The sequence below is a fragment of the Biomphalaria glabrata genome, chromosome 6, assembly GCF_947242115.1.
Source record: "Biomphalaria glabrata chromosome 6, xgBioGlab47.1, whole genome shotgun sequence".
Classification (NCBI taxonomy): domain Eukaryota; kingdom Metazoa; phylum Mollusca; class Gastropoda; family Planorbidae; genus Biomphalaria; species Biomphalaria glabrata.
The window spans coordinates 16194355-16212728 of NC_074716.1; the positions used below are offsets into that span (position 1 = coordinate 16194355).

The 18374-nt window shown below is 38.1% G+C and overlaps 1 protein-coding gene across 8 annotated transcripts in view; it reads right to left on the reverse strand.

Moving 5' to 3' along the window:
- Positions 1 to 15076, reverse strand: part of LOC106068237 (anoctamin-1-like) — a 44121-nt gene extending 29045 nt beyond the window's left edge. For 2 of the 8 annotated variants that reach the window (XM_056033237.1, XM_056033236.1), the window contains exons 1-2: positions 14928 to 15076; positions 9741 to 9864 (exon numbers count right to left, since the gene is read on the reverse strand). In XM_056033237.1, coding sequence (XP_055889212.1) covers positions 9741 to 9798 — 58 coding nt within the window. In that variant the 5' untranslated portion in view covers positions 9799 to 9864; positions 14928 to 15076. Of the gene's footprint in view, positions 1 to 2609; positions 3322 to 9740; positions 9865 to 14927 lie in introns of those variants that run through there. The other 6 variants (XM_056033238.1, XM_013227544.2, XM_013227545.2 and 3 more) reach the window with 4 other exon arrangements.
- Positions 15077 to 18374: the final 3298 nt, after the last annotated feature.

Here is an 18374-nt window from a genome sequence, read left to right on the forward strand (position 1 = left end):
TGAAACAATGTACAATGGCTATAGACATCAGTGGGAATCACAGCCAAAGCCAAAGGGAGGTGGTCCCTATAAAAAAACTCTGAAGGTTGCTGCACTTTACTTATTCATATACTGACAAACCATAAACACACACACACAATTTATACACCCCTCAAAGAGAGATGGCATGGTAGAGAGAGACTCACACACACACACACACACAATGTATACACCCCACAAGGAGAGTTGAAAGGGTAGAGACTCACACACACACACAATGTATACACCCCATAAGGAGAGCTGAAAGAGTAGAGACTCACACACACATACAATGTATACACCCCACAAGGACAGCTGAAAGAGTAGAGACTCACACACACATACAATGTATACACCCCACAAGGAGAGCTGAAAGGGTAGAGACTCTCACACAGACACACACATACACACACACACATACAATGTATACACCCCACAAGGAGAGATGAAAGAGTAGAGACTCACACACACATACAATGTATACACCCCACAAGGACAGCTGAAAGAGTAGAGACTCACACACACATACAATGTATACACCCGTATACAACCCACAAGGAGAGCTGAAAGGGTAGAGTCATTTCCAAATTGAAAAATAATTTCTTGTACACAGATCACACAAGATGGACTTTTCTTTTACCTTACATGCTTGGATGCATTAAAAACATTAACATATAATACATGTTTTAAACGCTACAACTACAACATAGTAAGACCTGAGAATTTTCTAACTTAGTTGAATATTAGTTATATAGCAGCCATAATATTGGGCTTAATGGTTTATAGCCTGAATGATTTAATTTTAATGTTGTAAATCATTTTTTTTAATAACAGATGATTACATGGATGGTAATAGTATATGAAAATGTATAATAAGCTCTGATAATACAGATTGCATAAAAGCAAATATTTAAATTTCTGTGACAGAAGTAGCTGATATATATGTAAATAAAAGTCCTTATAGTGAGATAAGCATACACTAGAGGTAGGGTTATGTGATAGCAAGCAGAGAGGATGTCACTTTTCTAAGAAAGTGTTTTGAAACAAACTTTATAAAATTCAGTTCCATTATGTCTTACATCCCCCCCCCCCACTCCACTATTATTGTACATAAGCTTTAGTTTCAAAATACTTATACATAAAATATTGCATGTCATGTCAAATACATTATTTATAATTCGATGCTATGATAGAGCAGAAAGTTTGATACACTGACAGGATCAGAAAGTTTGATACAATGACAGGATCAGAAAGTTTGATACACTGACAGGATCAGAAAGTTTGATACACTGACAGGATCAGAAAGTTTGATACACTGACAGGATCAGAAAGTTTGATACACTGACAGGATCAGAAAGTTTGATACAATGACAGGATCAGAAAGTTTGATACAATGACAGGATCAGAAAGTTTGATACACTGACAGGATCAGAATGTTTGATACAATGACAGGATCAGAAAGTTTGATACACTGACAGGATCAGAAAGTTTGATACACTGACAGGATCAGAAAGTTTGATACACTGACAGGATCAGAAAGTTTGAAACACTGACAGGATCAGAAAGTTTGAAACACTGACAGGATCAGAAAGTTTGATACACTGACAGGATCAGAAAGTTTGATACAATGACAGGATCAGAAAGTTTGTTACAATGACAGGATCAGAAAGTTTGTTACACTGACAGGATCAGAAAGTTTGATACAATGACAGGATCAGAAAGTTTGATACACTGACAGGATCAGAAAGTTTGATACAATGACAGGATCAGAAAGTTTGATACAATGACAGGATCAGAAAGTTTGATACACTGACAGGATCAGAAAGTTTGATACAATGACAGGATCAGAAAGTTTGATACAATGACAGGATCAGAAAGTTTGATACAATGACAGGATCAGAAAGTTTGATACACTGACAGGATCAGAAAGTTTGATACAATGACAGGATCAGAAAGTTTGATACAATGATAAAGCAGAAAGTTTATACAATACAGAAGATATGGAATCTACAGACCCCAGTTTACATTAGACAGATTCATTTTTTAGTCTTTACTTTACAGTATAAAGTGACTGACAAGACTTGACAGTTAATAACCAATCAAAGTGTAATCTAACATAAGATGCAAATAAATCCTCAATTTTCCAAATGTAAAGATTGCTTTCAGGATTGACTGTTCTTTTAGAAATAAAATTGAGGAAACCCAACTTTCAGAAGAAGACAAAAGCTAGTTTAGCCCGGAGATAAATATTATTTGAAAACATCTGTGATGACACATTTATTTCTATTTGTTCCACCTTTCCTGGGCTGAAGTATATGTGTGTGTGAACACAGAGCATACAAACCTGCAGTGTGCCTTCAATTAGCCACTCCCCTTATACGAATCTAGTTGGTAAACAAAGGGAGATGATTGTGACTAACCTTTACTAATAAACTGAACTTTTACTTGGGGTAGCGTAGGCTTAAAGAGTGGAGTGTTTACAGTAAAAAGAGTTTGGGGTTGGGGGGCTACATAAGCTGCAATTAATAGTACAGTACTGATACTAGTATCAGAGTGGTCGATACATCCACTTAGTGGCTACTAGCTATTACCTCCTGAAAATGTCTGAAGTCTCACTGGTTTTTGTTTGGAGTCGTCTCCAGTTCTAGGTGCAGGCGTATACTTAGCAGCCATGACCCGAAGTGCAGAGGGGGGCGCTGTCACCTGTCAATCACGGACTATGACAACCACTGGATGATAAGTTCAAATCAAAAGGTATCAAACTGAGACTGCCAATGAAGTCCACCTCATTTCACAACGCACACACCCGCAGAAGTAAACATCGGAAGATCTTTAGATCCATGAGTTTCAAGAAATAAGAACTAGCTACCACACCACGTAATCCGCATTGAACTCATAAACTTTGCTGTACTAACCCTGTACTACACCATTGGATCCAGGTAGGCCAAGGAAAGTATGCACGACAATCTAACGAATTCCTTCAAATCACGAATTAGTCAACCAAACAAGCATAGAATAATAAGTGTCCTAATGTATTAGAAAAGTAACCAGTTGACTTCACATGTTAACGATTTCTTGTGCTCAATTGACCTCCCTTACTAGTACACTACTCGTGAGAGTCAACTGAACACATCTTACAACTTCAACATTTACCTCCACACACCTACGCACGCGCGCACACACAGACTTGAATGATGTGCTGCTTCTTACAGCCTAAAGCATTGCTAATATATAGGTCAGAGCAATGAATTTTGGCTACACCCGTTCTCTGGCTGAAAGCGAAGTGGGAAACAGATTCTATCTTATAACGAGAGCTAGCTAGATCTAGGAAGTTAGGAGACAATGTGCATTTTAAATTTATGTCGTTGCAATGCAATTTCATACAGGGAATAGTTGTAACAAGATTTCAGATGTTTTTTTTTTAAATTAAGGAAAGCGTTTACAGAGAGAGAGGGAGAGAAATTCTCCTGCACATTTAATAAGCAATACAGTGGGCAATGTGTAAAGCAAAAATACGCTGCTGAAAATCCGATTTCATCATTGACTTCCACTTGTTCGAAATAGGTCAACGACAACTATTTATTGTGTTTGAATTATGTCTGCTTATGATATGCAATTACATATATAAACTATTATTTAAAAGAAATGGAAAAGACAATAGTGAAGGTCACATCTTAAGTACGTTGTATTGGCCAGATTGTAACCTAATCAAAACAGATGAACATAACATCTTCTGCCTTATGTATCGCAAGGTCTGTAGAGCAAAGTCTGAAGAAGGTATTTTTATCGTTTGAATCAGCCACCCAAAAGCGGTCCTTTTAAAAATACTTTATGCACATACACATAAACCATTTTAAAAAGTACATGCTTTGCATGTTGGGTAACTAACAAAAATGTATTTTTCCGGTCTACATGTCTCCGGATAATTGTAAATGCAATTTAGAGCGTCCACTAAAGCCAACCATTTTGTTTGAAAAAATATGTCTGCATATTTTATGCACACACGTATTAACCATTATTTTTTTTAATTTCACTTCCTGTTATTAATTAACAGGTAGATAACTATACCAGGAAAGGAATTACAATGTACAAAGATCCTTGTTTGTTACTTCCATTATTTGTTAATGACGAGTAATGCCTTCGTACTGGTTCATTTGAGAGCGTTGTGGGGATTGTATGCTACTTATGTAACATGAACAATAGGAGTCACTTAAAGAGTTTAAAATAGACAATATGTCTAAGACATATGTCCGGCGTCAAAACCTCTAAACGACCACAAGGTCATAACAGCTTCGCTAATATAGAGCATCACAGCGTATGCGTAAAGAAAAATGGGGGGAGGGAGAGACAGAGGCAGCGAAAAGAAAAGAGCGGGAGGGAGGGAGACTCAGGGTGTGAGAAAAACGTTGTAGACAGAGCAGTGGGGTAGGGAAGAGAGAGACTCAGGATGTGAGAAAAACGTTGTAGACAGAGCAGTGGGGTGGGGAAGAGAGAGACTCAGGATGTGAGAAAACGTTGTAGACAGAGCAGTGGGGTGGGGAAGAGAGAGACTCAGGATGTGAGAAAAACGTTGTAGACAGAGCAGTGGGGTAGGGAAGAGAGAGACTCAGGATGTGAGAAAACGTTGTAGACAGAGCAGTGGGGTGGGGAAGAGAGAGACTCAGGATGTGAGAAAAACGTTGTAGACAGAGCAGTGGGGTGGGGAAGAGAGAGACTCAGGATGTGAGAAAAACGTTGTAGACAGAGCAGTGGGGTGGGGAAGAGAGAGACTCAGGATGTGAGGAAAATTTTGTAGACAGAGCAGTGGGGTGAGGAAGAGAGAGACTCAGGGTGTGAGAAAAACGTTGTAGACAGAGCAGTGGGGTGGGGAAGAGAGAGACTCAGGATGTGAGAAAAACGTTGTAGACAGAGCAGTGGGGTGGGGAAGAGAGAGACTCAGGATGTGAGAAAAACGTTGTAGACAGAGCAGTGGGGTGGGGAAGAGAGAGACTCAGGATGTGAGAAAAACGTTGTAGACAGAGCAGTGGGGTAGGGAAGAGAGAGACTCAGGGTGTGAGGAAAATTGTGTAGACAGAGCAGTGGGGTGGGGAAGAGAGAGACTCAGGATGTGAGAAAAACGTTGTAGACAGAGCAGTGGGGTGGGGAAGAGAGAGACTCAGGATGTGAGAAAACGTTGTAGACAGAGCAGTGGGGTAGGGACGAGAGAGACTCAGGATGTGAGGAAAACGTTGTAGACAGAGCAGTGGGGTGGGGAAGAGAGAGACTCAGGATGTGAGAAAACGTTGTAGACAGAGCAGTGGGGTGGGGAAGAGAGAGACTCAGGATGTGAGAAAAACGTTGTAGACAGAGCAGTGGGGTGGGGAAGAGAGAGACTCAGGATGTGAGAAAAACGTTGTAGACAGAGCAGTGGGGTGGGGAAGAGAGAGACTCAGGGTGTGAGGAAAATTGTGTAGACAGAGCAGTGGGGTGAGGAAGAGAGAGACTCAGGGTGTGAGAAAAACGTTGTAGACAGAGCAGTGGGGTGGGGAAGAGAGAGACTCAGGATGTGAGAAAAACGTTGTAGACAGAGCAGTGGGGTGGGGAAGAGAGAGACTCAGGATGTGAGAAAAACGTTGTAGACAGAGCAGTGGGGTGGGGAAGAGAGAGACTCAGGATGTGAGAAAAACGTTGTAGACAGAGCAGTGGGGTAGGGAAGAGAGAGACTCAGGGTGTGAGGAAAATTGTGTAGACAGAGCAGTGGGGTGGGGAAGAGAGAGACTCAGGATGTGAGAAAAACGTTGTAGACAGAGCAGTGGGGTGGGGAAGAGAGAGACTCAGAATGTGAGAAAAACGTTGTAGACAGAGCAGTGGGGTGGGGAAGAGAGAGACTCAGGATGTGAGAAAAACGTTGTAGACAGAGCAGTGGGGTAGGGAAGAGAGAGACTCAGGGTGTGAGGAAAATTGTGTAGACAGAGCAGTGGGGTGGGGAAGAGAGAGACTCAGGATGTGAGAAAAACGTTGTAGACAGAGCAGTGGGGTGGGGAAGAGAGAGACTCAGGATGTGAGAAAACGTTGTAGACAGAGCAGTGGGGTAGGGACGAGAGAGACTCAGGATGTGAGGAAAACGTTGTAGACAGAGCAGTGGGGTGGGGAAGAGAGAGACTCAGGATGTGAGAAAACGTTGTAGACAGAGCAGTGGGGTGGGGAAGAGAGAGACTCAGGATGTGAGAAAAACGTTGTAGACAGAGCAGTGGGGTGGGGAAGAGAGAGACTCAGGATGTGAGAAAAACGTTGTAGACAGAGCAGTGGGGTGGGGAAGAGAGAGACTCAGGGTGTGAGGAAAATTGTGTAGACAGAGCAGTGGGGTGAGGAAGAGAGAGACTCAGGGTGTGAGAAAAACGTTGTAGACAGAGCAGTGGGGTGGGGAAGAGAGAGACTCAGGATGTGAGAAAAACGTTGTAGACAGAGCAGTGGGGTGGGGAAGAGAGAGACTCAGGATGTGAGAAAAACGTTGTAGACAGAGCAGTGGGGTGGGGAAGAGAGAGACTCAGGATGTGAGAAAAACGTTGTAGACAGAGCAGTGGGGTAGGGAAGAGAGAGACTCAGGGTGTGAGGAAAATTGTGTAGACAGAGCAGTGGGGTGGGGAAGAGAGAGACTCAGGATGTGAGAAAAACGTTGTAGACAGAGCAGTGGGGTGGGGAAGAGAGAGACTCAGAATGTGAGAAAAACGTTGTAGACAGAGCAGTGGGGTAGGGACGAGAGAGACTCAGGGTGTGAGGAAAATTTTGTAGACAGAGCAGTGGGGTGGGGAAGAGAGAGACTCAGGATGTGAGAAAAACGTTGTAGACAGAGCAGTGGGGTGGGGAAGAGAGAGACTCAGGATGTGAGAAAAACGTTGTAGACAGAGCAGTGGGGTGGGGAAGAGAGAGACTCAGGATGTGAGAAAAACGTTGTAGACAGAGCAGTGGGGTAGGGAAGAGAGAGACTCAGGGTGTGAGGAAAATTGTGTAGACAGAGCAGTGGGGTGGGGAAGAGAGAGACTCAGGATGTGAGAAAAACGTTGTAGACAGAGCAGTGGGGTAGGGAAGAGAGAGACTCAGGGTGTGAGGAAAATTTTGTAGACAGAGCAGTGGGGTGGGGAAGAGAGAGACTCAGGATGTGAGAAAAACGTTGTAGACAGAGCAGTGGGGTAGGGAAGAGAGAGACTCAGGGTGTGAGGAAAATTTTGTAGACAGAGCAGTGGGGTGGGAAGAGAGAGACTCAGGATGTGAGAAAAACGTTGTAGACAGAGCAGTGGGGTAGGGAAGAGAGAGACTCAGGGTGTGAGGAAAATTGTGTAGACAGAGCAGTGGGGTGGGGAAGAGAGAGACTCAGGATGTGAGAAAAACGTTGTAGACAGAGCAGTGGGGTAGGGAAGAGAGAGACTCAGGGTGTGAGGAAAATTTTGTAGACAGAGCAGTGGGGTGGGAAGAGAGAGACTCAGGATGTGAGAAAAACGTTGTAGACAGAGCAGTGGGGTGGGGAAGAGGGAGAGAACATGGAAGGAGGCGGATAGAGAGAATGAAAAGTAGGATGAAGGAAAAAGATGAAGAGCGAGAGAGAGAGAGAGAGAGTAAAGAGATGAATGAGGGGAAGAGAGACAATAGAGATGATGGATAACCAGCTGTCAAAAAAAAAAAAACCGCGAACCGAAACTCTATGGCCATTTCATAAGGTTCTCAGGGCTCGCAAAGATCTTCCTGCAGGGAACAGTTCCAGAAAATGGAAGAAGAGGCAGACAGAGAAAGCGATGGGAAGATAACATAACAGAATGAACAGACCTGTTATTAAAGGAAATTCTAACCAAGGAAAAACTTAAAGGAATGGAGAAAGACAGTCAACAGATCTTGTGTGGTGAATAGGTGAAGGTGAAGAAATCAGAAAAAAAAAAAGATTTTGCCACTGAGTCAGATTTAGCCAGATCTAAACCACTGAGACAGATTTAGCCAGATCTAAACCACTGAGACAGATTTAGCCAGATCTAAACCACTGAGACAGATTTAGCCAGATCTAAACCACTGAGACAGATTTAGCCAGATCTAAACCACTGAGACAGATTTAGCCAGATCTAAACCACTGAGACAGATTTAGCCAGATCTAAACCACTGAGACAGATTTAGCCAGATCTAAACCACTGAGACAGATTTAGCCAGATCTAAACCACTGAGACAGATTTAGCCAGATCTAAACCACTGAGACAGATTTAGCCAGATCTAAACCACTGAGACAGATTAAGCCAGATCTAAACCACTGAGACAGATTTAGCCAGATCTAAACCACTGAGACAGATTAAGCCAGATCTAAACCACTGAGACAGATTAAGCCAGATCTAAACCACTGAGACAGATTTAGCCAGATCTGAGACAGATTTAGCCAGATCTAAACCACTGAGATAGATTTAGCCAGATCTAAACCACTGAGTCAGATTTAGCCAAAACTAAAGCACTGAGACAGACTTAGTCAGATCTAAACCACTGAGACAGATTTAGCCAGATCTAAACCACTGAGACAGATTTATCCAGATCTAAACCACTGAGACAGATTTAGCCAGATCTAAACCACTGAGACATATTTAGCCAGATCTAAACCACTGTGACAGATTTAGCCAGATCTAAACAACTGAGACATATTTAGCCAGATCTAAACCACTGAGACATATTTAGCCAGATCTAAACCACTGAGACAGACTTAGTCAGAGCTAAACTACTGAGACAGATTTAGCCAGATTTAAACCACTGAGACATATTTAGCCAGATCTAAACCACTGAGACAGACTTAGTCAGAGCTAAACTACTGAGACAGATTTAGCCAGATTTAAACCACTGAGACAAATTTAATTGTTGCCTAGTTAATGTACTTTGATGTTTATGTGTAACTTAAACTACTGTTGGTAGACAGTCCTTTTATGTATAATTGTATATAATACATGATGGCACATTCATTCAAAATGCTTTTTGTGCAATGTGCATATATGACTATACATAATTAATAATTACTGAATGGCTGCTTAGTTTTATACAATTGATATCTAAAGGTGATAACAATCAATGTAAAACTTATATTGGAAAATAGTAAACTTTGAAAATATATTAAATACATTAAAATTCTAAATATAAATGTTTAGTATGAATCCTTTTTAAAACCTATTTATTGAAATAGATTATTAATGCCAATCATCATACTAAAAATAAATAAATAAATAGTTAAAAGCAAGATATGAATTTCAATGTGAAATTTACACAAATACATGTCATTTATTTTTGAAAGATTTGTATATATTTGTTATAGATCTATATCAGAAATGTAAAAAAATAAAATAAGTGAAATGATATTGGTAAAATCACATACCTGTCTAAATGACAGAAAGACTTCAAATTGGCTAAAAATTTCACAAATGTACATTTAGTGTAAGGCAACCTACTTGATAACATACTTTAAATAGATTTAGTATTGAAATAATCAATTTCAACTTGAACAACTTCAATCGCTAGACCATTTATCAACAACATTACATTGAACAAACAAAAAAAAAGACAAAAGATTTGAATAATTTCTGACATGCTAACTCTTCATGTCAGCACCTCAAGACAGAGGTACATAATGTTTTTTAAGAAAACAGGAAATGTTTTTTAAACAATGGTCAATATTTTATAGTGAGTGGACGATCTAGAGTCATTTAATCCATACACAGAGAGAGAGATACCTTTCTCAGCAGATAACATTCCAAGTGTCATCTCCTCATCACCTACATTCCTAGCCATGTTTGATGTGCCTCCTACTCAGTCATACAGTTGGAAAAGGTAAAACACACAAACGCCTGGAGTGTTCTAAAAAGAAATTTAAAAAAATAAAATAAAATGAGAGCCGACCAACAGTCCAGTAAAAGTTGTTAATGTGCTAAGATTCCAAACATTTTTTTTTACATAAATTAACTAATCCAACTCTTAAACTTTATTTAAAAAAAAATATATATTATGTAGAATACAATAATTGAACACAGATCTTGGCTTTTTTTCTAGAAGAACAAACCTAAATCTTTACATACTTAATAGAAATTGATGATTTTATTTAAAGTATTTCATAACTATAGATCTATAGTCAAGATGTAGAGACGTCAAGACCAAAATGTGGATTAAAAATATTTTGTAGAGCTATTTTAATTAATACTAAGTTTTTGTTTTAATGCAATATATCTGTAATTTTTTATTTTTTGGCCCTTATTTTTTGTAAAATGTTTAGTATTTTTAAATATTACTTCTTAATTTTTTAACTCTCACACTCTCTATAGTCTGTCCATCTGTCTCAAAAAAGAAAAGCTAGAAAAGACACGTGAACAATTTTGACTTTAAAATAAAATACAGTATTTAAGCCATTTTTTTTCATAAAAATATACCATTTTCTATGAATAGTAAAAAACCAAGGATGCTATATTCAGTAAGGTAGGTGACTTTCTTGGTGTAGTTTTACAACACTTAATTATCTTTATATATATATATGTTAATCTAGTCATGCGTGTAAAATGGTTTTACTGGCACATTCAGGCAAGCCATCCCATGCTCTAATGGCCTAGGGAAGAAGCACTCATACAAATTTGCCCTTGCATATATAATATATGAAATAAGGAATGTGCTTTTATCTTTGTGTCTTTCTGTGTATTTTATTAGATTGTTTTTATATTTGAAAGTTGTGACTCAGTGTTTTATGTATTATTGCTACCTTACTTTGAGTTTTCTGTCCTGAATAGTCTCTTTAAATTTAGTGATTTTACTAATGGTGTTACTCCAATGAATTGTGAATATTTGTTTGTTATAAATCTTACAGCTCTATTTTTTGTCTCTTCTAGTTTCTTTCTGTTTTCTTGAGTCCCAAACAGATATTGTACTGGTCTAACTAAGGTTCAATAGCATTTTGGTTTTATGACTGTATGATTTTATAAAGTTTATTTTTATTTTTAATGTTCAGATTGTAAAAACCACAAATAGTAATTGAAACTTAAAATTCTGCATGGTAAAGCAATGACATATTGATATTTTTGACAGTTATAAAAGTGTTTATAAGGTTTCCCCTTGCCTCTTCAGACTTGTTGAGAAATGAAATAATATATGTGAATAAGTAGATATATATTGTAAAAATGGGGTTGTATTTAGCTATATTATTACTATTTGATGTAGGGGATGTCAATATTATATTGCGAATATTGCATGAAGTAATGAGGAAAGGCCAAGGTGTAGTGGAAGTAGTGAAAAACTTTTGAGAAATAAGAATGATTACAAAACTTATGATCATGTCACTGATAACTTATCTTCTGATGGCCATTTTTCATTTTATCTTTAATCAATCATTCAACCTTCCCCTGAAGCCAACCTTTTTTTGATTTTTTTTCTTTTTTAAAAAATTTGCCAGTGCCCCCCCCCTCCCCCTTTTAGAAAAATTAAATAAACAAGCATGAGAATAAAATGTCATTTATCTATTAATTTTCATGCTGTCAATAACAGATCGTTGATTTTATAACTAATATAAAAAATTATGTCAAATAACTTACAATGATTAAGAACAAAAAATTAATTTCATTGTCTTGACTTTCTTTCAAATCCTTTGAATAGTCTCTTTTAAAGTTATTGAATATTAAGGCCTACTGACTTTAGGTTTAATTGTAAGTTTAGTTTTATTTTTTATATAAATATTGTTATAGCTGAATTCACTAAAAATGAAATTATACTAATGGGAACCTTGTACTTACTGCAGTCTTACAATATTAGAAGTGTCAAGCTTTAAATTATTAGATGTAAGGGAGGCCTCGCCTTTAGTGGCTACATCCAGTCTATGTCTTTGCATACTCATTAAGTTTGTTATGCACTAAATCCAGTTTAACCATGCATGTTGATGGAAAAGCTACAAATAATTTCATTTTCTACCACAGTTTTGGAATTTTACAGAAACATCTAAGTGCAGCCATATCTTTATTGTGCCTACTATATTAACATTCTTTTTACTGAAGACATAAAATTGTAAATCTATTTTTTTTTTCATGCAAGTCAATAGGAACACCAGAAACAGATATCTAATCATTTACATTTAAATTTTTTAATTTATTACATCCTAGAAGCAAATCATCATTTCTTCATATAGCATTGTTAAGTGAATTGCATAGACATCGATGTCCTTTGGTAGTAATTCATTTGTCAAAAAACAAGTTATGTGGGATTGTAAAAACCTTTAAAAAAGATATAATATCTCAATATAAGAGAAAATTATTTAATCAATGAAAGTTAATTTCTTTCCTTGCAGTCAGAGGTTGGTTTCATTCATAGCATTAGATGCCTACCATGTAAAACAAATATTTTTTTAGCCTGCTTTAAGTCATAACCAACGGATGAATGTTCCTGTTTCTCAAAAAAAATTATTTCAAAATTGTATTAAAGAGCTTAACAAAACAAGCAATGTCACTCCTTTTCTAGATACAGCGAACCTCAGTTTACAATAAGAGTTTAACATCTTGCTCCTCCTGTGCGTCACAAAACTTGAAAGATGAGCTTAATTTTGACATGGGTTTGTATTTTATTTATGAATGTTATAATTACATTCAAATAGGAATGAAATTGTGGGCTCAAGGTAAATAGTGGATAGATCTGGATTTTCTTTATTCATCACTTATAAAGCCTTTCTAGCTACCAACCACTGATGGTGCCCCAGATGTCGCAATAAGTTACATAACTACACAATTTTGAAATAATATTTCATCACTAACCAAAAACAAAAAGTCTTTTTGTGTCTCAGATATGTTATTCACAATTTGAATTTCAGTTTTAATCAATGTTCAAACAACATCATAAGACTCAAGTCTTAGGGGTTTTTTTTGGCAAAAAAAGCTATGCAATTTTCAAAGAGGCCACTAGAGAACATATTCTCATGTGCCTTTTTTTGTTATTGTTTGAACAGTAGAAAATTTTTTATTTGTTCATGAATACTCTTAAATCACTTTTTGGATATTGCTACATGATCATGAAACTGGTGGTGGCTATTCAATAAAATTACTGAAGAGATTTGCATGTACATACTAACAAGCTTTCCTCAGGACCGACTTTATCAGTGTTTTCATTGTTAAAAAAAAGGTTTAAAAATTCAATGTAAATGTTAGCTTTATAAAGTGTTCTTTCTTTTTAAAATTAACATTTGCATATTATTATATTAATATATTTAGACCACTGGTGTAGACATATAATTTATAATAATTTAGCCATAGATATATGTCTAGTCAGTATAGCAGAGTATAGCTCTACAACTACAAATAGACTAGAGTGTCTAGACTAGTCTAGAGTAACTAGACTACTGATTTAGTGATTATGACCAGGGGCGGACTGAGTGTCAAAATTGGCCCACATAATCTTTACAATCCGGCCCATAAATTGTATATCATATTGATAATAGAAAATATATAAGATCATATAGACCTCATGTTGCTTTGTAATTTTTAAAAGGATAAGAAGTATGTGTATGTAAATTGCGATCTATGGGGTGTGGAGTGTCATATGGCCATCAACGACCAACTGCCTTCACCCCCCCCCCCCCAACCAATGTTAGATATCCATTAGAGCTAGATGGGTCCCAAATTCAAAATCCAGTCTTCACCAGGATTCGGAAGCCAAGCGCTTTACCACACAGCTACTGCAACTTTTCTCTACGGATGTAGACTAGTACATTATTTCGGAAAAATGTGATAGATTAAATTATTATTACACTAGATTTTTTTTACATGACGCTCCAAAGTCACTTTTATAAGAAAATATTATAAAACTTTAATTTATTACGTGTCATAATGAGATCCATGAGGCCCTTTATGTGGCTGTATTAACCCATTTGGGTACCGGCCCACAGGGCATTTGTCGGAATGCCCATATATATAGTCAGTCCGCCACTAATTATGACTGATTGATACTATAATATTACTTAGCCTACTACCAGTACTAGAATACTAGATGAGTAGATCTACTTAGTACTAGAAACTAGATCTACTGTCTGATAGACTACTTTTACACTCATATATTGGATATAGATCTAGTCATTTATAGTAATAGATATATCACATCTCTAATATAATATCTAGACTAGATAATACTAATAATAGTAATAATAATAACTCATACTCACAACACATTTGATACTGTCATACTGGACTCGTACTACTATATCTATTAGTTTAGTAGTATCTTAGTATTAGACAATTATTAGTTATTAGATGGATAGTAATTATATTAGTAGTAAGTATTACTATTAGTATTAGCCGGCCCACTAAGTGTTGAGTCTTAAACTTAAGTTAAAACTATTATTTATTAACTTGACTTGGTCTATCTCTCTATTACTGTACAAATTTGTACAAATGCTCCTTCTTCCCTAGTGCTATATTAGTAATTAGAGCATGGAATGGGTTGCCTGAGCTAGCCAGGAAAACCAGTGACTTGGCAGAGTTTAAGTCATTGGTTAATAACTTAATATGCATGACTAAATGCATGACGTGTAGGATGTAATCATCTTCTTTTTTGAAGTAACGTCTGTACTGTATTATATAAAAGATAAGAAATAAGATTACTTACTAGATTTAACTAGATTTTACTAGATCTAGTCTAGTATTTAGACTAATACTAGTCGTAACTAGATCTACTAAATTATTAATTTATTTTAATTAATCATTATTATATTTCATGATTATTAAATTAGAGATCTCTACTTTCTCTAGAGAGTGTAACTCTATAACTAGATGTATAAAGTATAAATAAAATGAATAATATTAATACTCTGACTCTAACAAATTAAATAACAACTGTTTTACTTTTAACATTTTTCAAAATTATTAATTATTGTCATTATAATTATAAAATTATTATATTATTACCTATTATTTTATTTGTCTGTAACATTTAATTTGAAAAGATCTATAGCTAGATCTATCGAGTATTTGATCTAAAATAACTAGATCTAGATGATGTAGATCTAAATCTAGAGATCTACTCTAGAAATAAATCTACTATCTAGACTACACGAAGAATTATATTTTCAGAGTATCCGCCCTTTGTTTAAAAATAACATTTATTTAAAGCACATATATAGGTCTGTGATATAAGGTTTTCATACATATCTTTCAGTCTATATATTGTTGTAACTATATTTCCGCACTGAGATACATGGTGCGCACTAGGCACTGTTCCACACGAGCGTGGAACAAGGGAGAGGAAAAAATGGAGACATGATAGTAGATGCCGGCTTAGTTCGTTGAATCAAACTAGATCTAGAACAAATTGACATTCTGTGGTTTGTGTGTGTTCTTTATTTAATTATTAAATCCTTATCTATATTATCATTAACCTGTTGAGTGTTTTCCTGGAAAGTTATAACAATTGGTGTCAGAAGTGGGATTTATAATGGCTACCACGAAAACTCCTTATGAAGGAACTGAAGCGGGAACTCCGTGACCGAGGTCTGAAGACAATTGGAAATAAGGAAACCCTACAGGCACGCCTACGGGAGAGTTTGATGGAAGAAGAAGCAGATCCGGACACCTATCTTTTTGAAGTTGAACCAGATAATGCAGCTGTGCTCGAAAGTATTGGTTCTATGCGAGAACAGTTAAACTCAGGGCTAGGAAACACCAATGACAAGATAGATCTCATGGAATCGGGAATCAAAACCGAGTTATTGGCTATGAACCAACGCGTGCAAGCTGTGGAGGATAGAATCACCAACATTGACAAACAGATGAAACAGAGGGTAGACGCAGTGGAGAAGGTCATCGATGAAATGAAGATACAAGCTCAATGCAAGCACAGAAATGTACCAGATACCGATATGACGTCATTTGTACCTGAAGTCTCCAAGAAAATGAAGGCCCCCGTATTTGATGGTTCCGTGTCCTGGTCCGTGTATAAGAAGCAATTTGACGCAGCGGCAAAAGTTAACAAATGGAACAGTGAGGAAGAGAAAGCCACCGCCCTTGTGTTATCTCTAAGAGGAAAAGCCTCTGAATTGCTTCAGTCTCTACCGAACCAGCAGGATTTCGCCGCTCTTGTCCAAGCTATGGAACTCCGATACGGGGATGAACATTTGCAAGAAGTCTATCGAGTGCAACTGAAGACCCGACAACAGCGCCCCGATGAGACACTACAGAAGCTAGAGACAGACATCGAACGCCTCGCACATTTGGCCTACCCAACCGCCGCACAAGATTTCTTGGAGGTCATCATCACAGACGCTTTCATTGATGCGCTTCGAGACCCTGAGTTGAAGAAAGCCACAAGAGTTAGTGGTAAACGCAGGGCAAGCGAAGCCCTAGTTTACGCTCTGTCATACGAGGCTGCCAAAGACGCATCTGGGGACACTCACCAGGGCCGAAGGCTGGACGTCAAGGAGGAGGAATTCGCACAACTTGTCAGAAGGGTGACAGAGGCACTGGACGAAAGGCGAACAACCCGGATACCAGAAAATCAACACAGGGCCCCTGTACGATGTTGGAATTGTGGTGAACTTGGCCATATTCAAAGAAGCTGCACTGGAAGATCTGGACAAACCGGAACCCATCACAGATCAGAAATGAATGCACGAACTGGTTCCCGGGGCTACCAGGGAAACTAGCACGCGCCGGCTTCAAGGGGCGGAATCCGGCGACACAGAGAATAAGAGCCCCCGCAACCGTTATCCCAGTCGCCGTGCTGGGGCAGAATAAGAATTTAAAGGTAGAAGGCAAAATCGGTGCTGAAAATTATCGTTTTCTGCTGGACACTGGTGCTTCTCGATCAGTCATTCGGCCGGAGGTCGAGAACAAAAACATTATAAACAAGGTGAACTCATATTCCTTAAAAACCGCCAGTGGTGAGTTGATGCCTATACAAGGATTGACGAGTGTTCAATTCAAGCTCGGGAATCAGTTATTCATTCATGAATTCCTGATCGCCAATATAACCGATGACTGCATTATAGGACTCGACTTTATGCAGAAATTCGGGTTTTCTATTGACATTGGCGGAGGAGCTTTGATATGTGGGAACGTAGAGATTCCTTTACTAAATGATGAGGATGAGGAAGAGAATGATCGAATCAGAAAAATCATGTTGACGGAGGATACGAGTTTGCCTGCACAGTCTGAATTGATTATTTGGGGAAAATTGGAGCCTGGTCATACAAAAACTAGAACGGCACTGGTCGATGGCAAGGAAGATAACTACAGTGAATTTGTCGTAGGTAAGACGTTGGTCATGATCGATAGAGATCAGAAAGTACCAGTTAGAGTTATGAACCTTTGCTTGGGTGAAAAAAAACTAAGAAAAGACAGCATCATAGCTGTTTGCTATAGGTCGACTTGATACAAAATTGCAGCGATGATAACATCACCAGGGACAGAACTGCATCAGCCCACCCGCATATTACAGGGCTCTTGGGGAAGATTAAGACGAATTTATCGGATGAACAATATGCCAGTGCCGAAAAATTGATTTGTGAGTTTAGTGATATTTTTCCGACTGATGAGACAGATTTCGGGCGGACGAATATGGTTCAACATCGTATCGACACAGGAAGCACCAGACCAATTCGACATCCACCACGTCGTCTTCAACTGGCAAAACAACAAGAAGCCATGGACATGATAGAATGCATGAGACAACAAGGAGTCATTGAGTCCTCAAATAGTCCTTGGTGCTCACCTATAGTCTTAGTGAAAAAAAAAGACGGTTCTATGCGATTCTGTGTAGATTATAGATCGTTGAACGAGGTCACCCATAAGGACAGTTATCCGCTACCTAGAATCGACGACACATTTGATACACTTACAGGAGCACAGATATTCTCTACTCTCGATTTAAAAAGCGGGTATTGGCAAGTTGGAATGCATCCCGAAGATAGAGAGAAAACGGCGTTCTCTGCAGGAAACGGTCTCTGGCAATTTACTGTAATGCCTTTTGGGCTCTGCAATGCTCCGGCAACCTTTGAGCGACTGATGGAGCGTGTCTTACGAGGACTTAACTGGAACATCTGCCTTGTCTATTTGGATGACATTATCGTCTTAGGTAGGACGTTTGAAGAGCATCTTACAAATTTGAAGGAGGTGTTTCAAAGGATAAGAGGCGCTGGGATGAAACTCAACCCAAAGAAGTGCTCTTTGTTTTGGAAGGAGTGTAAAATATCTTGGGCACATCGTGTCAGGAGACGGAGATAGCACTGATCCCGACAAGGTCGAGGCAGTAAGGCAATGGCCTACCCCAACGAATATTCATGAATTGAGAAGCTTTCTGGGGTTTTATACATATTACAGACGTTTTGTGCCTAATTTTCAAACATTTGTAGGGCTCTT